Here is a 24,065-nt window from a genome sequence, read left to right on the forward strand (position 1 = left end):
GTTCACTCTGGAATTTATGGGTTACCAGGGCCTAAGAAATAGCTCAAACACACTACCTCGGAAGAGAACCTTCTGGATTAGGGTTCTTGCCAACTGTGGCTTATTGTTGAAAAGGCAAGCTTTGAACTCAGTTCCTAGGGAGCAGTTTAATAGAAGTCACGGAATCAGATATTTCTTCATTCTCCTCACCTCATCTCTCTGTGACTGGGGAACTTCTTAACTCACCTAGCCCCTCTTAACTCAGATGCACAATCAGAATGGTAATTAAGTGACATAATGTACGTATTATTCATGTACTTATTACGGTGCTAAACCTTAGCTTAGCACCTAGTAAAGAGCAGGTGTCGACTAAGTGTTGAGATTCCTCCCCCCGCCTCCCCCATCCCCTCTGCACAGTCCGAATTCATGTTTTCCCAGGAGAAGGCAGAGGATGGTACCCAGGGATGCTGTCACTGCCATCTAAGATCGGGAGGGCGGGGAGGGGGAACAAAGAGACCTTCCACTTCCTGCTGCCTCCTTAGCCCTCTTTCCAATTGGGAAATCCCTCCCTACGCGCTTTCCTTCAGAGATGTTACGATCCCCACTCCCCACGTATCCGTTTTCTCCATCCCACACCTTCAGCCTACGTCCTACAAAACACAGAAGCCCTCTTTGTCCGGGAAGCCATTCCAGAAGCTAAAGTGATTGAGACCCGAGCTCTTTGTACTGGACAGCAGGTCGCCGGGCCCCAGACAGGGGGACGCATTGCCCAGGTCATGCCCATTTCCTCGTCAAAGCAAATCTCCTGGTTTCCAAGGGAATCGACTTGAATCACGTGAAAAATCCAAGGATTTGTCAAGATAATAGGCCCAAGCGCCGTCCCTCTTCTTTTGGCAGTTCTGTGGTGACCGATTCATGAATCCTCAGCCATTGTCCACACCATTGAAGCCAGACGTCAGGCAGTAAGAGATTAACACAGTGCAAGGGATGACAAACAGTATAAAAATATCTACCACCACCCGCCACCAAATACCTGCTTAAAGGAGTCCTCTGACAGCTGACTGTGTTGAGCTGAGCTGCAGTGATTAACTCATGTGTTTGCTGTCACAGACAATCTGGGTGTTGCTGCTTCACTGCTCCTAAGAAGAGGTTTATTCGGATTAAGTTTAGCAACCGCAGAGCAAATTTCCTTCACTTGCTGGTCCCCAGTATTTGAGGCATTGTTTTTCATCCCGTCTTTGAGTATCTTTCTCACCCTTACACATCTGAGGAATGTTCTGGAAGAGAGCCCTGCAGTGTCCCCCACAGCGGGGGCACATCTCAGAGCTGAAACAAGTCCTCCCGGGACAGTCAATGTCATTTTCCATTCAAGCACATTTGACCCCAAGTTTACAATAAAAGTCACTCTTCTGGCTTGAGAGGAAGTGTGATTAATTACTGCCAGAAACCTTCCCCCAGGAAATCCTACTCGAACTGTGCTAAAGAGACGAAGGGTGGACACACCAGTTCCGAGGGGCAGGGCTGGTCTGGTCAGTTATCAGCTGGAGCCGGGGCTGCCTGAGGTCCGTCTCTGTGCATCTCAGGCAAAGACAGCATCGAACATCAAACCTATTGCAAACCTGCTTGTCTTTTCCCCCTGCATCTGGAGACCTAATGAGAAGATTATTGTTGATTTAATTTTTTTTTAATTGGGGGGCATGGTGCTAGTGGGACCTCTTGGTCTCATAACAGCCAAAGAGAGGTAAAATCAAAGTAAATGCTAGGGATTATTTTACTATGAGAGCCTTTTGAAGAGACAGAAAGTAGATTAGTGGTTGCCTAGGGCTGGAGGAGGTGGGGAGGGGACTGACTGCTAATGGGTCTGGGGTTTCTTTTTAGGATAATGAAAATGTTCTAAAATTGGATTGTGGCGATGCTTGCTCAACTTGACGAATATTCAAAACCCGTGGAATCCTACAACTTCAAATGAGCGAATTTTGTGGTGTGTGAATTTTATCCCAGTAAAGCCGTTAAAAAGATTTCTGATGGAAAGAGATCAAACAAAATGACAGCACTGAGAACCAATCAGGATTACTTGAGGCAAACAAGTAAATCCAGGATTTTTCATTGCCAGTCACCCAGAACAAACTGTCAGGAGCCGTCGTTTTCCCTTGAGAAGCATCTCTTCCCTCGAAGCAGCTCATCCTGTCGGGGGGTCAGTGGCATTTGGAGACGGCTCCTTTGGGCCACACTCTCTCCTTCATGCCAGTCTGTAATGCTAGACCTGTGGCTCTGTTTTTCTGTGACATCCACGCTATTTATTTGAGGTAATTAACAGTAAGAAAGGCAACAGGAACAACTGCGATAAGCAATTATTCATGCTTCACCATATACCTTTTGTGAGTCAGTGGAATGATTAAAGTTAAGCTGCTTCAGACTAAGGATGTGGTTTCTGGGCACTGATCATCATTCTCTCATAGTGTTGGACAAATTGGATTTATGACTTGGATGTGACTGGGGTTCTCTCCTCTTTCCTTATTGGTTTACTTTGTCAAATAGATGATAACTTGGTGATTGCAAAACAATGGCACAGATGGCCTAGCCCAGATAAAGAACAAAGTTGCAATTGCAAAGTGTAGCATAACTGAGTTCACTTCCTATTAAAATGTACCAAAGGGGAGTTGCTGTCATGGAGCAGCAGCAATGAATCCAGCTAGGAACCATGCAGTTGCAGGTTCATCCCTGGCCTCACTCAGTGGGTTAAGGATCTGGCGTTGCCGTGAGCTGTAGGTGTAGGTCGCAGATTCGACTCGGATCTGATGTTGCTGTGGCTTATGGTGTAGCCTGGCAGCTGCAGCTCCAATTCAACACCTACCCTGGGAACCTCCATATGCCGTGGGTTTGGCCCTAAAAAGAAAAAAAAAAAGTACTAAAGGTTTTAAAATGTGATTAATACCCAGTGTCATCGAGGCTTGGACAAAAAGAGTATTCTGATGCCTTGTTGACAGAGATGTTCATGAATGGCCCTAAGTTCATGATTCTGTCTCAATCATCTCACGTCTCTTAACTGATCTCAAAGAAATAATAAGAGTAGCCCACCAACAATGCTTATTCCTGGGACATCTTAAATGTTCGACCTTCAGAGGACTTACTAAATAATTCAACAGACAATCAAATGTTATACATAAAAATTACACTTTTGTAAAAAAACATTTAGTGACAAGGAAATATAGTATAGTAGTAACATTTTCAGTGGAAAAAAACAAAATAACTTGTGGCACAGGGACAATTTTATAAAAGTATGAACAGATCCACCTATAAGGCAGGAAGCAGCTGTAGTGGTTTTGCCGGGTGATGACTATTCTCTTAAAGATAATTTATGATTTTGAAATGCCTTGAGTGAACAATATTTCTTTTATATACTTTAATGTTACTAATGTTTCAATTATTTTAATCCAAAGGCTTCTTGAGAAAGAATCTTCTCTGACCCTTAGAATTAGATGCACCCAAAGAGTTTTGACTGTGAACGTTTCACATTCGAATCAGGCGAATTCTTTCTTTGTTGTTGTTGTCTTTTTTAGGGCCGCACTCAAGGCATACAAAGGTTCCCAGGTTAGGAGTCGAATTGGAGCTGTAGCCACTGGCCTATACCATAGCCACAGCGACGCCAGATGCAAGCCACGTCGGCAACCTACACCACAGCTCATGGCAATGCTGGATCCTTAACCCACTGAGCGAGGCCAGGGATGGATCCTGCATCCTCATGGATAGTCAGATTCACTTCCACTGAGCCATGAAGGGAACTCCAAATCAGACAAGTTCATTTACAGAATTTTTCATCCTTGCTGTGTAGAAGTGTTGCCTAAATGACACATGATTTGGACCTTTTGAAGCACTAAGATGTATCATAAAAATATTGTAGGGCCATAGAAATATTGCCTTCAACTGCAAGTCAAAGAATTACTATTTATAGCAACTTCACAAGGGTTCATTCTTATAATTAATCCACCGGTAGGTAGTTGCACTGGTGGTCCTACAGCTCAAAACATTAGAACCAATATTAGTATGATTCTCTTGTTCTTTTTTTTTCCCTCCTGATTACAAGATTGCTGCTGAAGCTCCAAAAATCACATCCACATTTGAGGCACAATAAAAGGGGGAGGGGGTTGGCCAGTCAGAATAAAAGTTTTCCAAGATGCACCTTCTACCTTTTCAGCAAATTTTCACTCATATTTCATGGGCCAGAGCTCAGTGCTGGGATCTGGAGAAGAGAGTATTTGGCTCTGAGCCTGGGAAACAGCAATGCAGAAGCTAATGGGTCTGACCTCTGGGTAGCCAGTCAATAGGCTCTGTGAGTAGAACACGTTCTTGTAACAGTTGATACACGCATATGCATAGGTTCACTGTTAAGAGCAAGAATTAATTACATGCTGTAACTATGTGATGAAATGTTTTGTTTTTAAAGTCTGAACCACCTCTGTGAAATTCTCAGGAAAGGGCACATTTAGATATATTGTATGTTTTCAAACTTAATAATTAAGAGAAATTTTCAAAATTTAGAAAAACACCATGCCTTGTCATGAGCACATAGCCAGGTGGTACCATGCCCAGTGACTACAGAACTGTCACCTCCATGGAATGGCTCTTAAGCTCCAACTTAGATGTGCCCTAAGATCATTACTGTCACCTGAACCACCTCCTTGGTATGGCCCTTCCAGCTCTTCCCAAAAAAGACAACCAAATGAAGTCACAAACTCAAAGAAAAAAGGATTGGGTTTTCCCACAAGGGCATCTGCTGTAAGTAGCAAGTCTGAATTTGCGTCAAAAGCAGGAGTTTGGGAACTGTCTTAATCCATCCATTGTGCAATCAGGAGAGGTTTAGTTTTTTGCCTGCCTATTATTGTGCTCATGTGTCATAATTTAATAATTAAATTGCCTCCCTCTGTTATTCTGTCCCTTTAAACATGCCAGAGTAGTAAAAAAGTTCTCATATAAAATTACTTGTGCACTTCAAAACATTCAAAACCACACGGAATGAAGTGCACTTCTCCTTGGGTCTCGCTTAGACTCTTAACCCTTAGATGTCTCCTTTCTTTTGAATATGATGACATTAGGCAGGGCACCATCTCTCTCTCTCTGAAGCCACGTGCTTACCGGGTTCGTCCAGATCGCCTCTTCCAGAGAACTCATCTGGTTCAGTGAACAACACAGGACTAGACATACTAGTAATAGCAGCAGCAGCAGAGTGGTAATGCATCCGTTATGTTAAAAATGTCTATAACAAAGCCGCGCTTTTCTCACTTGAAAATTTTTATTTATAATTTTCAGAATTTCATTTTTTTTTTATTGCAGAAGTGGAAAAGTCAAAACATGTTAGCTCACCAGCCACAAATTACCAAAGAAACTCTTATCACTGACTACCAGTAACATGGGAGGATTGTCAGGAAATGCACCCATTCTCCCCCGGTCCACAGGCTGCCGCACTTCTTTTTGCTTCTTCCCTATGTGACCATGACAACGTGGGGGAGGGGAGACACACAGTCTTTAAAAGAAACTGTCTCTTTGATTGTATTTTTAGAGTTCCAAGCTGAAAGGTTATCCGCACAGAGACATGAAGCTTGGAGGCCTTGGACCTGACCTTGAGTCCATCAGAGACAAGGTGGGTGTGATGTACATACAGCATCCAGGCTGGGATTTGCCCTTTGTCTTTCAGCAGGACGACATAAAGACACCCCCAGAACCAAAGTCCCCATTCCAGTGTCTCACTCTGAAGAGAGCCCCTACTGAAACAGCATTGGTAATAAGCCCCAGGCACGCCTTCTACCATAAAATAAAATTACTTAGCCACCGTTATTTTATGTATCCCCCTTTTAGTTAGTTTTGAAGGCCCAAACAGAAAAGTGGGATGCGTGTACATGAAAAGAAATGTGTGTGTGTGTTATATGGTTGTTGGTCTTTCCCAAGAGAGTTATCTTGATAATACTGAGGAGTGGCTACAGAGAAGACACTTAGGGTAAGAGTTTCCCAACCCATGAAAAGTGCATCCACTTTATTCTCTTTCCTCTAGTGAAAGGAGATCTTCATTTAATGTGTTTTAACTGCAGTTGCACTCAAGGCATAAAAAGAGAGTAGAGTTCAAAGTTAGAAGCAAAAATGAAAATAAATTGGGTAAACGCAACAAAGAAGAGGCTGAATGTGATTTAGCTACTGTTAAGAGAACCCTGGGTGTGCTATTGTAGTGATGTTCCCCCTCCAGAGAGACTATTTCTAGGAGAAACATTAACCATTTCACTGCTGTCACCTTACATGCAGTAATTCCATTTTCCCTGTTGATACAATATGCCTAGCTCACTAAAATTAGTGTCTTTATTTATTTATTTATTGGCCTTGCCTGCATCATGTGGAATTTCCTGGGCCAAGGCTCAAACCTGAGCCACAGCAGTGACAACACCAGATCCTTAACCACTAGATCACCAGGAAACCCCTAGGGTCACTTTAAATACAGCACAGACCGTGAGTCACCCTCCCTTTGTTTCTCTGAACAGATGCAGAAATTAATTCAGCAAAAGGAATATGCAAAACAAGTGAAAGAGCACAACATGAAGACGCTATCCCTCCTGTCAAAGCCACAAACAGCAAAAACGGAAAATAAATCTGCCGTCCCTCGGCAAAAGGTAAGACTTTCTCACTAAGGCAGTTATCTTTTCAATGAGAATTAAAAGGAAAACTTTGTTGAGAACTCTCTTACACTGTTGGTAGGAGTGTAAACTGGTGTAGCCACTATGGGAAACAATATGGAGGTTCCTCAAAAAACTAAAAATAGAGTTACCATATGATCCAGTAATTCCATTCCCGGGCATATATCCAGACAACACTATAATTTGAAAAGATACATATATCCCTATGATCACAGCAGCACTCTTCACAATAGCCAAGACATGGAAACAACCCAAATGTCCACTGACAAATGGATAAAGAAGATGTGGTACATACATACAATGGAATATTACTCAGCCATCAAAAGAATGAAATAATGCCATTCGCAGCAACATGGATGCAACTAGAGATTCTCATATAAGTCAAAAGAGAAAGACAAATACTGTATAACATAACAAAGAAAACAGACTTGTGGTTGCCAAGGGAGAGGGGCTGAGGGAGGGATGGAGTGGGAGTTTGGGATTAGCAGGTGCAAACGATGAGATACAGGATGGTTAAACAACAAGGTTCTACTGTATAGCACAGGGAACTATATCCAATATCCTGTGATAAACCATAATGGAAAAGAACATTAAAAACTATATACATATATGTATATAATTGAATCATTTCTGTACAGCAGAAATTAATGCAACATTGTAAATCAACTATACTTCGTTAAAATATTTTTTAAAAAAAAGGAAACCTTAACTTCAACATTCAGCAGGTGCAACCAAAAATAATAAAATAAAAAAGAAATAAAATAGATTATAAGGTTCTACTGTATAGCACAGGGAACTATATTCAATACCCTATAAAAAACCATAACGGAGAAGAATAAGATAAATAATATACATGTGTGTATATATATGTGTAACTGAATCACTTTGCTGTACATCAGAAACTAACACAACATTGTAAATGAATTATACTTCAATTAAAAAAATGAATTGGGAGTTCCCGTCGTGGCTCAGTGGTTAATGAACCTGATTAGCAACCATGAGGATGCAGGTTCATCCCTGGCCTCGCTCAGTGAGTTAAGGATCCGGCGTTGCCGTGAGCTGTGATAAAGGTTTGCAGACACGGCTCTGATCCTGAGTTGCTGTGGCTGTGGTGAAGGCCAGCGGCTACAGCTCCAATTCAGCCCCTAGCCTGGGAACTCTATATGCCATGGGTGTGGCCCTAAAAAGACAGAAAAAAAAAAAAAAAAGAATTGACCAAAAAAAAAAAAAGGAGGGAGGGGAACCTTTGTGACCTCAAGACTTAATGAATTCCGAACATTTTTCTGAACAAGGAGGATGTTTTCACTATTGCCATTCTTATAGCTACCATGATTCAGATATTGGTGTAAAAACGGACATATACACACAGGATGCTGGAAGGTTAGCCTCTCTTTTTTCTTGAAGTTCATTATTCTCTTTAGTCCTTCACATTTTCCTCCTAGTATTTCAAGTTTGTCACACAAAAATTGAATGGTTAAATAAATGCTTTCTTAGCAGAAACTAGCAATCCAGATTAACCATCAATTTTCTTCTCTACCGTTATATAAATTTTAAGAAATTAGTCTTCGCACCACCTCTGGGTGCCCATGTCCGAAGAAAGTCCTTCATTATTTCTCTCAAGTTCATTCCCTATATTCTTCCTAAGGGATGGACCTCTACCCATGAGAAATGATTTCATAAAAACACAGAATGTTCTCCCTCTAAGAGGTCATCCAAGTCAAAGTCGTGATGTGAATGAAATATGGTCAATGGAGACATCGAGCTTTGCAGTGCAAGTCTTTCGCCTCTGTCCTAGTAAGGACATGGGACACTTTGCATGAGGGACAAGTGACCCTCTCGTGTGTTTAGGAATTCGTACTTCATGTTCTCTTTCACAGACTCTCATATTTTCTATCTATGGCCTTTCTCCCTCAGACCTTGAAGACCTCAATCCACTTGATTGAGTTTCCATGGTGCCACTTTTTCTTTTTTCTCCAACCCATTATTTTTTCATGACAGGACTCAAGGCAACAAGTCTATAATTAGAAATTCCAATGGAAGTCACCTACACACACTTGGAAATCTGGAGGTTTTCTGTTTTACAGATTTTTTTTTCCCCATCCAGGACCTACATATACTATCCATTTCTGTTTTTGCTCTCGAGACACTCTCATTAAAAAATATATATATATATATTTTTTTTGCCCCATGAAAAGAAAAAATACAAAAATAAAATATAAAAGTGATATAAAGGCAGATGTAGAAATCATGATCTCATTTTTATTGTAATGCCTTTCAGAACTGACATCCCTAAAAACACAGGCTGCCTTTTTTCAGTATCCAGATCTCTGTAGATATACTAAAGAAAAGGAAAACATAATTTTCAACCTCTAACAAATACTTGCTAGAGTTCTAAGAGCCTAGAGACAAGAATAGTTGGTGTAATGACGGAGACTCAGTTTCATCTCAACCCCACTGATGTCTTTGGTTTCAAGCTGTGTCAAGTCTTCTTTGGATGGAAGGTTCTGTTAAAATCTCCTTAATGGAATTTTCACTTTAGGAGTTCCCGTTGTGGTGCAGTAGAAACGAAGTCTACTAGGAACCATGAGTTGCAGGTTCAATCCCTGGCCTCGCTCAGAGGGTTAAGGATCCAGTGTTGCTGTGGCTGTGGTGTAGGTCACAGACACGGCTCAGATCTGGCATTGCTGTGGCTGTGGCGTAGGCTGGCAGCTACAGCTCCAATTGGACCCCTAACCTGGGAACCTCCATATGCCATGGGTGTGGCCCTAAAAAGACAAAAAAGACCCCAAAAAAGTTTCATTTTAATAACCCTACAGAAGCTAAATAGATCAAACACATAAGAAAGCTATTTTCAAGTGACTTGAATAAAACTGCACTTTTGTAAAGAAAACATCCAAAGGCACAACTAAATGTATCATTCTTCAACTCTCTTTTTTTTCACAGCATTTTGTTATATGGCTGATTTATTTTGTTTCAATTGCTTTATATTGCATTATTGGTATTTTTCTATTTGGTCTCCATTTTCATCCATGCCTTTGGAGGTTATTGTACCAATAATCTCTATTTACATTATCAATACAACTTTCCTAAGACTAGATTTAATTTAAGGAGTCCAGGGCTCACTTCCCATTTCAAAATAACATTTTATCTCTATGCTTTTAGGCTTTGGAATATGCCAAGACCATCCCCAAACCCAAACCTTCAAATCTGAGTGATCAAACCTCAAAGGAAAAGAAAAATCCAACCCACGCTGGAAAAGAAGACCCTTTACCTGAAATCTCACTGCTGGAAATACTGCAGAATAGACACGAAAGGGAAAAACAGGCTGTGGCTGCTTTCAAAGTCCTGCATATTGTATAGACAGACACGTGTCAGAGATAAGAGTCGCCCCAGGGAATGGGCACAGAGAAGAGAAACTCCAGCCTGTGGCCCTGCATTGAGACGGATGACCTGGTATCAGCACCTAAGTGCAGTCCATCTATGCCTCATACAGGATTTAAAATATGGAAAGGGCACATTTGACTTTCCAGGAAGAAAAACTATTTTAATTATTTATTTTCAAATCAGTTAAAATTGCGGCTGAATATGAACTAAGGAACGAAAGCCTTGTGGTTTTATATTGTATCTTCTGATTTCTTTTTCGTTTTATATTGGATCTTTTCATGTCTTAAATGATCACTACCCCTTTCTTAGTATAATGAAACTCTTGAAGTTACCCAGAAATAAATGTATCTACCTATGTTTCTTTCTCATTTTCCTGATAAAAATATAAACACTTCCTTTTCCATTGAGATGAACATAGATTGGACTAAACACCAGTAAATTTTGAGATACCATTTCCAAAATATTTATAAAATCTCTAAAGTTAGCAAAGGGTTTAAATGTAAAAATTTTTTTATCGGAAGTATTTCTAGATGTGCCTACTCAGGTAAACAAATTCTAGTGTTGTTCTAGCAGAGCATTAAGACATTCATCAGAAATCCTCTCGCACTCAACTCAGGCAACTCCAAGAGACTTTCTCAAAGCTACTTACTCCAAGTATAAATTTGCTGAATATCTTGCCATCATAAATATTGTAAAATATCATCAGCTTTGTGCTTTCACACAAAAACATTAGGTGAGACAAAAACACTCCACAGTTTACTACTGAATATTGACATTATATATATATTTTTTAATCTTTCGAGGAGTTCCCATTGTGGCTCAGCAGGTTGAGAACCTGACTAGTATCCATGAGGATGTTGGTTCGATCCCTGGCTTTCTCAATGGGTTAAGGATCTGGCATTGCCATGAGCTGTGGTGTTAGTCGCAGACGTGGCTCAGATCCGAAGTTGCTGTGGCTGTGGCGTAGGCCAGCAGCTGCAGCTCAGATTCAATCCCTAGCCTGGGAACTTTCCTATGCCACACCTGTGGCCCTAAAAAAATAGGTAAAATAAACTTGTTCTACAAGATAAAATAATACATATAGAGATATTTCCATATTTAAAGAGACAGTAAATTTTTAAAATATTCCATTTCTGTTTAAGCATCTTAAAATAATTTAAAGTTTGGAAGGGGTTTATCTTGTTCAAGTGCCAATTTTTCAGGAGAGGTAGTGGAAATCAGGAAAGGATCAGAGGAGTTCCCAATGTACCTCAGCAGAAACGAAAACTGACTAGTATCCATGAGGATGCAAGTTCAATCCCTGGCCCTGCTCAGTGAGTTAAGGATATGGCATTGCCATGAGCTGTGGTGTAGGTCTCAGACATGGCTTGGATCTGGCATTGCTATGGCTGTGGCATAGGCCGGCAGCTGCAGCTCTGATTCAGCCCCTAGCCTGGGGACTGCATATGCTGCAGGTGCATCCCTAAAAAGAGAAAGAAAGGAAAGGGAAAAAGAAAAGAAAAGAAAAAAGGAACAGAGTCTGAAGTCCTTCAGTCCTATCATTGGCGAATAGCCAGATCTTAAACTCCAGTCTTTCAATACCAAGGATGGCACTGTTTGCTTATAGATGAGAAAAGATAGTTGTTTTTCTGTGTGGGCAAGGAGGATGTAGTTACATACTTCAGTTTGAGATGGGAACTGCCAACATTAAGTTCCATTTAAGAAATATGCATTACTATCGACCTTGCATTTTTAACATGTACAATCTAGCAACTTGACTACTACATTAAGTTGTAAGAGATGCATATAATGCCTCAAATGTTGATCAGTAACAGAGACATTTCAATTTTTTGTCTAAAGCATTTGAAAAGCTTCCCCTAACCATTTTTCTTTCAACCTAAGCATTAAATCCTTCAGGCATTTTCACACATACTATTAGGAAACCACACGCATTACAACCACTACAGAAAAGAGTATGGAGGTGCCTCAGAAAGCCAAAAATAGAATTACCATGTGATCCCGCAATACAACTCCTGGGCATACATCTGGGCGAAACTATAATTTGAAAAGACACATGTACCCATATGTTCGTAGCAGCACTATTCACAATAGCCAAGACATGGAAATAACCTAAATGTCCATCAACAGATGAATGGATTAAGAAGATGTGGTACATATACACAATGGAATAATACTCAGTAATAAGACAATGAAATAACGGCGTTTGCAGCAACATGAATGGAAATAGAGACTCATACTAAGTGAAGTCAAGTCAGAAAGAGAAAGATATCATTATGTGTGGAATCTAAAATATGGCACAGTGAACCTATCTACAAAACAGAAGCAAACTCACAGACTTAGAGAACACACTTGTGGCTGCCAAGAGGGAGGGGGAGGGACTGGAATGGACTGAGATGGACTGGGAGTTTGGAGTTAGTACATGCAAACTATTACATTTAGAATGGATAAATGACAAGGTCCTGCTGTATAGCACAGGGAACTATATCCAGCCTCCTGAGACAGACCATGATGGAAAAGAATATTTTCAAAGAAAGTATGTATATGTGCATGTATACTTTACTGTACAGCAGAAACTGGCACATTGTAAATCAAAATTAATATTAAAAACTTAAAAAAAAGAACCCACACTCAGCTGAAGGAGTTTCAATGATTCAGTTTCAAACAACACTACATGGGAAATTTACAACCAAGGCAAGACTTTACTATCTAATGTATAAGAACCTAGAAAAGTCAAAATTCTTTATATACAAATAGTGAAAGTGACAGGTAGCATCTAAAATGACTTTGGCTAAAGAAATAGAACGTATCTGCTGAATGTTTGAAATCAAAGAACAGATCAAAATAGGCCTTCATCTGGCCCCAAGTCATCCCACAATGGTAAGATCCAGTAGAATGTCACTAAGGTACCATGATACTTGGTACAGGCAAAGACAGGGTAGAGATGCCTCAAAAACAGTGAATGACACTTTTTTTTCCTCCTCTTTTAAATTGTACCAATAATAATAATATTGATCTTTTATAGACCCAAGTGGATCAGTGATCCATTTTTATAGTATTTCTCTTCCCAATATTTAGGAAGTAAAAATAATCCACCTTTTAGAAGCAAGGAACTGTGAACTTGGTGATATGATGATGAAAGGCCTGTCTTTGACCAGATGTTATATAAGCCACTGAAAGACATAGGCCTAATCTGCCTAATCTCTATGAGCTGGTATAAAGGACCTCTAAATCATCTATTCTCTCTTATTATAACTTCCTCTTATGATGTTTTTCCATCTTGAGTTTCCAACAAGAGTATCACCCTAGAGGGAGCATTTGTACCAGTAGCTGAATTTAATGACAGCTGTCTTCACAATATTGTTTTGTATAGTAAGGAGTCTCTTGGGAGTTATCTGGAAAACCACCTCAAGAAAGGACAATACTAAGGAACAAAATAAAAGGTAAGCCTAGCAAGGCACCGATGTCTAATGCTTCCAATCGGGGCCTTATTATTGGCTAATGAATCATTGTCAAAACATCACAGCAAGCATGAGCGTGCACCATCTAGTCTATAGTGAGAAAATGACTCTTCATCCCAACAGTTATTAGCTGGAAGTTGTTTGAAAACACATCCAGTAATTATAACAACACTGGAGCTAATTGAGAACGTTGAGTTGATAGCAAATGGTCTACAATAGCAGACTGGATAAACTCAAGGGAGATTCTTTTTTAATTACTTATTGAAAAATAGCATAAAATGAATTGAATTTGGGTGATAGTCTGCGATATCAGGACAAGTTTAACTCATTCTTTCCAAGATATGCTTCAATTATATTAGAAGTTGTGCTTGAAAACAAAGTTCTTAAGGAAAAAAAATCAAGGTTGCTTTCCTAAATAAGCCTTTTTAAAAATTACCTTTTCCTACTAGATTAAGAATAAATCTTGAATAATACACGGTTGATCCAACTCTCAAAAACGACACAGGATGACTATAGGACTTCTCCCTAATGCTGTGTTTTCATAACTTCTGTCCCCAACAGGTAAAAACAGAAAGGCAAAAAGATACAGAAAAGCTCCATTTGCTTCTTTAGTTGTTTTCCCAGTGAGAAAGGATTGAAAACAGTTGCACAAGGTAAAAATTTTTCATTATTGTGGATTCTGTTTATCCACAGTGTTTCATGCCCCCATATCCCTGATTGTAAGAAACTGTATATTGTCAGAGAAAATTTGTATACTATAAAGGCAAATAAAAAGAAATATGTATTCTCATAAAATTCTTATACAGACATATATTCCACTTTTTAAAATATACCGAAGTAGAATCTCAGAACAACTAAAAATCTGATATTCAGAACTGTCCCTTCAACTCACTGCTTCCAGACTAAAAATGGTATTTATTTCTATTCCCCATCTTGCCTCATTGAGCAATCTACATATCTTTCTCACAAAGGTACTGAGAAAACACAAAATCCCTCAATTTCCTAAGAAAACATCTGTTCAATGCCAAGCAAAAGGCTTTGGATATCAGGTTTTCCATTCATTCATTCATTCATTTTTTTCCTGGGTCTTTAAGATTCACAATCTTCATGTTTGGTTACTTAATTTTGTTTCAGTGGAATAACTGAAAATTCGGAGCTCTCCCAAAAGGTTGTGAAAACTTCACTGGGCAAGATACAATAAAATGCAAAGTAAACAGATCTTTTCAGTTCTTTGAGTAAAATGAAGCAAAGAAAAAAGAATTTAGTGGGCAAGGTTTATCTCCCCTGCTGCCTCTCCACTGCCTTTTCATTGTCCGCCTGCAAACCTAGGCAATGTAAGTAATTAATTTTCAATAAGCTAAATAAATGGTCTTCTGCTGTTAAACAGCTCTAATAAGTTGAGAGAATTATAATCAGATGAGCATTTCAGCCAAATATATTTAATGAAGCCCTGAAAATATCTGAGAAGACTTTACAAAGATTTTTTTACTGAGTTAGTGCATAGAGACCAGACCTTATATTGTGGGTGGCTAGACTGGCTTTTCAGGGTAACTCTTGTCGCTAGATTCCCAAGCTTTTGCAAGAGATGCTTAAAGTGTAGATATCCTTATGGTGCAAATTTGACAGTAGGAGAAACAACCTTCAGAAATTTAAAATCCAGGCATTCCCGTTGTGGCTCAGCAGTTAACAAACCCAACTAGTCTCCATGACAACGCAGGTTGGATCCCTGGCCTCACTCAGTGGGTTAAGGATCCGGCATTGCCATGAGCTAAGGTGTAGGTCACAGACACAGCTTGAATCCTGCATTGCTGTGGCTGTGGTGCAGGCCAGCGGCTACAGCTCCAATTCGACCTGTAGCTTGGGAACTTCCATATGCCATGGGTGCAGCCCTAAAAAGACAAAAAAAAAAAAAATTAAAATCTATGAATAATCAGTTTTCCTTTGGGAAGCTGTCTATACAGGTGCAGAAAGTAGAGAACAGAAAGCTGAGGGTTTGGGATCAGCATATGCGTTATGTGGAATGACTGACCAATGGGAACTTGCCATAGAGCAGAGAGATCTCTACCCAATATTCTGTGATCACCCATGTGGGGAAAGAATCTGAAAGAGAATGGATGTGTATACATGTAGAACTGAACAGCAGAAATTATCACCTTATAAATCAACTGTACTTCAATAAAACAAACAAAACAAAAATACTTATTAATGGGGGGGGGGCAGAATGAATATCCAGTGAGTAACCCTGCTGTAGATCCTGACACTAAATACTTTGGGCCCCACATGGACACTTTCCTCTGCAGGCAAATTTGCCTCCTGAATGAATCCTCAGGCTTTCTTTTTTGCCATCCAGACAATGCTCAAAATCACCATCAGGAAGCCTGGTTGGCCTGACCTCCCATCTCCAACCCATCACCTGGCAGTGATGTCTTTGCCCGCTTCCCTCGCTTCCACACAATGGTGACACTTTGAAGCAGTGTTGCGGATGCTGTTTCTGCTTAAAATTGATAAGCTATCACACAAACCTCAAGCACCCATTTTTAATGATGCCTTTCGATGAATATCAAAGAACTATTTGCCGTGTCTAATGTTTTAATTAGATTATATTCTCAATTTAACCCATTAAACCTCCTTTGATGATCCCCATAGTTAGTGTTTAGCCTCAGATGCACGAGATAATGAATACTGGACCTTTTGATTTAATGAGAATTTCGGCTCTTCCAGCCTGCGCCTCTTTGTATACCTTTTATTTTGCTGGCTATAGAATTCAGTTAATTGAAGGAGTCTCTTACCATCACACATTAAGGAGTATAAATTAGACATCCCCATTCTGATTGGAAAATGCAAGCAGACAGTTTTGCTTTGATCTGAGGATTGAGCTGAAGAAGGCAGCAGCCCTCTGAAAATGAGCTGATGGCCTTGTTATCAGGGCAAAATGCAGATGCGTCCATGTGTCACAAAACACTTAATGTCTTAATTGATCACCTTCCAATTCTCCCTGTCCTGTGTGCATCATTCTCTCTAGGAGTGCGTGTGTGTGTGTGTATTTATGTGTCTGTGGCTCAGTCTTGCTTTCTCTGTTTATCTTTTCTGTTTCTCTATTCAGAGAATTAGGGACGCAGGTTTTTAAATTAATCTGAGGTCAAGGAAAATGAGGTTACATACAGTCCCTCACCTAAAAATTTCTAAGACTATCTTGTAAAATTATTCAGGACTATTCACAGACAAAAATTCTTAAGGACTAGCTGTAGCTTCCAATGCTTTCGAATGGGTGGATCCCAAGACACTGGTACCATGTCACTAAATATGAGGGAGAAAGGGCTATTCTGTGTTTTGGTGATGAAGTCAGCCTTTTAATCTCTTCTGGTGATAATGCAATGCTCCTGAACTTAACAAATTCAGTTACATTAAAAAAAAACATCAAGGTAAAAGATCAACACTTCCATCATGCACTGTAAAAATCAGAATAAAATAACATTAAATTCAATTTATGAGATTTCTGGGTAAATATGGTGGATTGGACACACATACACACATATACACATGCATGCATGACATCTGTTTCACTCCCTTGGCAAGCCTCCACTAAAGTCACAGGAATGAGTTTTTTAAAGACAAAAACGCATAAGAACAGGGAAAATAGTAGGAGGATGATAGTAGCAAGTTTTTTAAAAAAACTGAAAAGCAGATGAATAAAACGTAAAATAATAATAGGCAACTCCAAAAATGCTAAATCCTAACCTAGCAAAGGGGAGATTCAAGAATCAAGCTGATTTACACAACAGAATACCCCCAAATGCTCTGGAAGTAGGGGGTGAAAGGGGGTGCAGGTGGGCTAAATGAAGGATGAGTACCCCTCCACTACCCCAGCAAAAAGCCACCCTCTGCACAGGGAAGGACAGTGTCTCAGGAATGAGGGACAACTGGCTGTTAGGAGGCACAGTACTGAGAATCAACAGTGAGCACAAGTGTTCTAAACTCAGAGACCACTGGTCCTCCTCTGCCACCTGGTTTCCAGAATGTTGGGCCTTCATCCTACAAGCAGGAATTTGGAAAATTCTTCTCTGGGGAATCTGGCCAGCCTAAAAAAAAAAAAAGAGCTAAAAATTCTGACTTCAGAGGTTCTCCAACTCAAGAACTCAGGCATGTTGTCTTACAGGAAAGTTCATGGTCAGCAGATCTCACTGGGTATTCAGAGCTTCCTATTTGCTTGTTTCTCCTACTTCACTATGAGCAGACAGCCAAGGATTTCCAAACATCTGAGGATAGTATATGAGATCCCATGAAAGAGGAAGGGGAGAAGGAAATTAAGAGAGATCTTGAGAATTAGAAATATGATAGCGGAAATAAATGTTCAAATGTTATAAAATAACACTGAGATTTTTTTCAGAAAGCAGAGCAAAAGGGAAAAAATGTAGAAAAATAGGTGAGATGGGAATAAATTCAGAGAATAATGACAGGAGGTTGAAAAATCAAAATAATAGGAGCTCCATAAAGAAACATAGAAAAAGAGGAATAGAAATCATCAAAGAATTAACTCAAGAAATTTTCCCATAACTGAAAAAAAAATAGGTTTTCAGATTGAAAGGGCCGATTGACTATCCAAATGAATGGGTGAAAACAGACTTCTCACCCAGGTTATAGCTGTAAAATTTCAGTACACTGGCTCTAAAGAGAGTACTCTACAGGGTTCCAAAAAGGAAAACAAATGAATAAATACAATGATACATGAAGAATCAAGACTCAAAATGGGAGTTCCTATCATGGCGCAGCAGAAACAAATCTGACTAGGAACCATGAGGTTGCAGGTTCGATCCCTGGCCTTGCTCAGTGGGTTAAGGATCTGGCATTGCTGTGAGCTGTGGTGTAGGTCGCAGACACAGCTTGGATCTGACGTTGCAGTGGCTGTGGTGTAGGCCAGTGGCAACAGCTCCGATTAGACCCCTAGCCTGGGAACCTCCATATGCTGCGGATGTGGCTGTAAAAAAGACAAAAAGACAAAAAAAAAAAAAAAAAAAGACTCAAAATGGTGTTTGAATAAACAACAAGATCCTAATGTATAGTACAGGGAACTATATCCAGTCCCAGTCTCTGGGATAGACCATGATGGAAAATAATATTTAAAAAATAATGTGTGTATATGTATACATGTATACATACATATGATTGAGTCAGTTTGCTGTCAACAGAAATTGCCCAACATTGTAAGTCAACTCTAATTTTTAAAATGGTTTAGACTTCACGACAGCCATTGGAGGCTAAACGTTGATTGAATGGTGCCTTCAAAATCATTCCAAAGTATTCAAATGATTTCCAACTGAGAATTCTACGCTTAGCCAAAATACTAATAAAGCATGAAACGAAAATAGCTACTTTTACACTAGAATCATCTCAAAACACTGACCTTTCACACACCAGTCAGAAAACTTACAGGAGCATGTGCTCCCACAAAATGAAAGAGTAAGCCAAGAAAGAGGAAGAGAGAGGAAACAAAAGTAAAATGAAGGAACCGCAGGATGAAGAGGAAGAAAGATGCACAGAGGCAGAATCCAGAGTGGAGGAAACCAAGGAGCTCTGGCAGCGCTGTGTTGAGGAAAACAAAACATCAGGAATACGTGCACATTTGGGAGGCGGGTAGAGACAAATGGTGACGAGTTTGGAGTTAAATTAGTCACGAGTACATTTAAAATGAAGAATAATTAAATAGACCTTAAGTGCAAAGAAAAAAGTCACAGAAAAAGAAAAGTAATCATAGCTGATTACCTGGCTTAGCTGAGAATTACACATATACATCATAATAACACTCTAAGCAGAATTATGGTATTGAGAAAAGAGGAAGGGAGGGTGCCCCATGTGCAGTAGGGGCAGGGGACAAAGGGCGCTCCATCTTCACCTTTTACAGCATGAAGCGCTAGATAATTCCTGAAACAGAAACTCCCCAAAGCAGCAACTCAATGAAGTCATTTAGAAACATGAAGGTAGATACCAAAATAATCAGCCAAAAACAGGGAGTGTTTGCCTCTGTGGTGAAGAAAATAGGGAAGCAGGCAGGGGGCTGCTCTTTCTTTTCTTTTCTGTTTTTTTGGCTGTGCCCGTGGCATACAGAAGTTCCTGGGCCAGGGATGGAACCCACGCCACAACAGGGACAGTGCTGGATGCCTCACCTCTAGGCCACCAGGGAATTCCTGCTTTCCTTTTAAATAATCCTTGTAAAACTATTTGGGTTTTTCTTCTTCTTTTTTATTTTTTTAATTATTATTTCCCCAATATGATTTTTTTCTACTCTACAGCAAGATGACCCAGTTACACATACATGTACACATTCTATTTTCTCACATCATGCTCCATCATAAGTGACTAGACATGGTTCCCAGGGCTACACAGCAGCTTGCAGAACTATTTGAATCTTTAAACATTGAGCATAGGTAAATGATAAAGCTTAAATCTTAAAGATTAAAATTAGAGAACTTAGTCATTGGAGAAAAATAGATGGGAAAGAGCAGAACAAGCATAAAGTATTAATTTTTGGTTCTTAGCTTGTAAATTATTCCCAACTTTTTTTTTAATATTGTTACTACTTTTTTTTATTACTAATGATATCTTTTCCCTTAAAGTCCAATTTTCTGATTTTTTTTTAAATATATTCCCACCAGCCACTTTTTTTTTTTTTTTTTTGTCTTTTTGCCATTTCTTGGGCCGCTCCCGTGGCATATGGAAGTTCCCAGGCTAGGGGTCTAATTGGAGCTGTAGCCACCGGCCTACACCAGAGCCACAGCAATGTGGGATCCGAGCCGCATCTGCGGCCTACACCACAGCTCATGGCAAAGCTGGATCGTTAACCCACTGAGCAAAGCCAGGGATCGAACCCACAACCTCATGGTTCCTAGTCAGATTCGTTAACCTCTGTGCCACGACAGGAACTCCTATTCCCATCTTAAATTCAGCATAAAGAGCCATCCTCCTGTCTTTATTCCTGTTGCTTTCTACAGTTTCTTTCCCTTCTTGAGTCAAGCCCTGAGGAAGAACAATTATTTGGCCATTCCTTAAATTCTGGCAGGAATACTGGCAAGCACACATAATTACTCCATTATCCACAGCCTTGGAGGTCAGGAAGAGAACAGAAGTTAGAAATGTTCAGATAACTCCTAGGGATTTTCTTAGTTAATATTTCTAAATAACTCTTTCCCTTATTCTTATTACAAAGATATATGCAAATGGTGTGCCTTTTTTAAACTAAAACATTTTCTTAAAAACCTCATGGGGGAGTTCCCTAGTGGTCTAGTGGTTAGGACTCATCACTTTCACCACCACAGCCCATGTTTGTTTGACCCCTGTTCTAGGAGCTTAGATCCCACCTCAAGCTACTGCACCAATGACACTGGAAAAAAAAATTTTTTTTTCATAAAGAAACTTAAATCCTCAATTTCCTGAGTATATTCTATACCAGAATCATAGGTGATTATTTATCTCTTAAGAGGGTTCCCATGAATTTGAGTTCTAACTACCCTCCTTGTATAGCATTATGTCTGTCACCAAATGAGATAACAGAAACCTGGGGCAGAAGAGAGGTGGGATAGGTAAGCAGGAGAAAAAGCAGCATTCCAGGTAAAGCATCCTCAGTGACACCTTCTGACTCCTATTTCATCCAGGGCTGTCTTGTCCTCTCTTAGTCCACACAGGAGGTCAGTGACAAAGGAAAAAGGAATTGAAGTTCTAAAACATAAGATAAAGTTCCTTGTTTAAGAGACATAATATCCCCTTTATAAGGATGGTGATGGCTTAACCATATTATTATAGTTGATGTCCTCTGAAGTTTGATATAAAAGACCAAACTGAGACATACATTCAGACCTATGTTGTACTCATCACTTTTCTCTAGCATTTTTCAATAGGTACTTTTATAACTATTATCTCATGTCTCCTCCCCATTCTTTTTTTTTTTTTTTTTTTTGGTCTTTTGTGTTTTTTTTTTGTTGTTGTTGTTGTTGTTGCTATTTCTTGGGCTGCTCCCCTGGCATATGGAGGTTCCCAGGCTAGGGGTCAAATCGGAGCTGTAGCCACCAGCCTACGCCAGGGCCACAGCAACGCGGGATCCGAGCCGCGTCTGCGACCTACACCACAGCTCACGGCAACGCCGGATCGTTAACCCACTGAGCAAGGGCAGGGACCGAACCCACAACCTCATGGTTCCTAGTCGGATTCGTTAACCACTGCGCCACGACGGGAACTCCTCCTCCCCATTCTTAACTGATTTATAGGCTACTCATTTTTTATTATTTTTTTTTTTTTGGTCTTTTTGCCTTTTCTAGGGCGGCTCACGTGGCATATGGAGATTCCCAGGATAGGGGGTCTAATCGGAGCCGTAGCCACCAGCCTACGCCAGAGCCACAGCAATGCCAGATCCGAGCCATGTCTGCAGCCCACACAGCTCACGGCAACGCCGGATCCTCAACTCACTGATCAAGGGCAGGGATCGAACCCGAAACCTCATGGTTCCTAGTCGGATTCGTTAACTACTGTGCCATGAGGGGAACTCCAGGCTACTCATTTTTTAGATACCAAATATGAGAAGTAACAATCATTAGCAAAAGATTAGAACTGAAGTCTCTAAGCCATCTAACCAGTAGCTATGATGCCAGATCCGCTGTGGCTCCACAATAGTATAAAGAGAGAAGGCTCACAGAATTATTATAAACGAAATCACAGAGGGAACGTTATCTGGTGTGCACACCAGGAATTCCTTTTTCGGGTTTTTTGTTTGTTTGGTTGGGTTTTTTTTTTTTTTGTTCTGTCTTTAGGGCCACACTCGTGGCATATAGAGGTTCCCAGGCTAGGGAATCAGAGCTACAGCTGCTGGCATACACCACAGCCACAGCAATTCAGGATCCAAGCTGCATCTGCGACCTACACCACAGCTCATGGCAAGGTCAGATCCTTAACCCACTGAGTGCGGCCAAGGATTAGACCCACAACCTCATGGTTACTAGTTGGATTCGTTTCCGCTGCGCCACAACGGGAACTCCCACACTGGGAATTCGGAGCAGGAAGGAGAAATGTGTCTTTGGAACAGGGGATTAAAGCCAAAAAAAAAAAAAAAAAAGAGAGAGAGAATCTGACTAAAGAGAAAACATGAGAGTCATTTCAAATTTCCATCTTACTCCTAAATATTCATTATCTCTGACCTCTGCATGTATTAATTCTGTAACTCACCAAATTAATAGCCTGCACGACACTAGGCAAGGGAGTCTCCGACCCTCAGCTGCTTTGTCTATAATAAAAGGAGATTAGACCAAAATCTTTAGAAGTGTGGCAATCTGAAGTACCTTAGACATCATGTAGCTCCTCCTACTGGATACGGGAACCTCTTCTAAAATATCCCAGCAAATGGCTATTTAACCGTGGCTTGAATGAAAACAGGACTAAGGGACTCAATACCTCCTAGGAATGCCAATTTAAGTTTCAGATTGCTCTAAATTAGTAATTTTTCCATAAATAGATCTGAGAATTTACTATATAATCTCCAGGTAAATTTTTTTTTTTTTTTACAATTTTACATCCAAAATGGCTATGCAAAATCCTCTCCTCCATAATACAATGACAATAGCCCCACAATTTGAGTTAGTGGTAAGGTATGTTAATTAATATTGGCTTCTAGTCTTAATTCTGCCACTGCCTGTTTGACACTGGCCAGGCATTCATTATGCCTGGAACTTATTGTTTTCATTTATAAAATGAAGGGCTTAGATTTTGTCAAATATATCTTCTAACACTGACAATTCCTTCCTATCTTTGTTCTTAACTCTGTGAAACATCACTTGTTTCCACTTACTCTCTCAAATTAGGTTTGAAGTCTTCTTTAATGATTAAAGGAATATTGTTTTCTTCTTTACCTTGTTTCTGTTAACTCTTCTAATTTTAATAGGTCTGTTTATTTAAATTAGAGTGTAGGCAGAAAAGAAAATCATGGACTTGGAGAAGAGACTTGTGGCCGCCTGATGGGAGAGGGAGGGAGTGGGAGGGATCTGGTGCTTGGGGTTATCAGATACCACTTAGATTTACAAGGAGATCCTGCTGAGTAGCATTGAGAATTATGTCTAGATACTCATATTGCAACAGAACAAAGGGTGGGGGAAAAATGTATACATGTAAGAGTAGCTTGATCCCCATGCTGTACAGCGGGGAAAAAAAATTAAAATTAAAAAAATTAAAATTAAAATAAATTAGAGTGTAGGAACTAAAATCTTAGTGAGATGAAAAATTATTCAAATAAGTTGGAACTTACATAAAACTAGGATCTTAAGGGTTAGAAAGGACAGTTATCTAGCTCAATCTCCCACTGATGGAGAAATCCATAATAGAGCATCCCTAATGTTTTGCCTTCCAGCTTCTGATCAAATTTTCCTAGTGAAAAGTGCTTAGTGTTTTGTGGACTTCGTCTGTCCTTTTGATGGACAACACAGTACCTGGTCTATAGAAGATATTCAAACATTATTCCAAATTTGCTTCCCTGGAACCACCACTGGTTCTGCCCTCTCTATCAGGACAGACTAGATACACTCTCCTGATACTT

The 24,065-nt window shown here is 39.9% G+C and overlaps 2 protein-coding genes across 5 annotated transcripts in view; one reads left to right on the plus strand and one right to left on the minus strand.

Annotated features, from left to right (window-relative positions):
- Positions 1-10,395, plus strand: part of JHY (junctional cadherin complex regulator) — a 61,385-nt gene extending 50,990 nt beyond the window's left edge. For both annotated transcript variants that reach the window (XM_005667440.3, XM_013979491.3), the window contains exons 7-9: positions 5,537-5,617; positions 6,504-6,632; positions 9,819-10,395. In XM_005667440.3, coding sequence (XP_005667497.3) covers positions 5,537-5,617; positions 6,504-6,632; positions 9,819-10,016 — 408 coding nt within the window. In that variant the 3' untranslated portion in view covers positions 10,017-10,395. The remainder of the gene's footprint in view (positions 1-5,536; positions 5,618-6,503; positions 6,633-9,818) is intronic.
- Positions 1-24,065, minus strand: part of BSX (brain specific homeobox) — a 233,360-nt gene that overhangs the window by 136,746 nt on the left and 72,549 nt on the right. The window contains exon 2 of one of the 3 annotated variants that reach the window (XR_014815511.1): positions 1,013-1,118. The exons of the other annotated variants lie outside the window; for them this stretch is intronic. The gene's annotated coding sequence lies outside the window, so the exon portion shown is untranslated. The remainder of the gene's footprint in view (positions 1-1,012; positions 1,119-24,065) is intronic. 3 annotated transcript variants of the gene reach the window in all.

The sequence above is a fragment of the Sus scrofa genome, chromosome 9 (assembly GCF_054392235.1).
Source record: "Sus scrofa isolate SSC_HxYL_T2T_F1_AM1 chromosome 9, Sscrofa_HxYL_maternal_Yorkshire_Landrace_v2.0, whole genome shotgun sequence".
In the NCBI taxonomy this organism is placed as follows: domain Eukaryota; kingdom Metazoa; phylum Chordata; class Mammalia; order Artiodactyla; family Suidae; genus Sus; species Sus scrofa.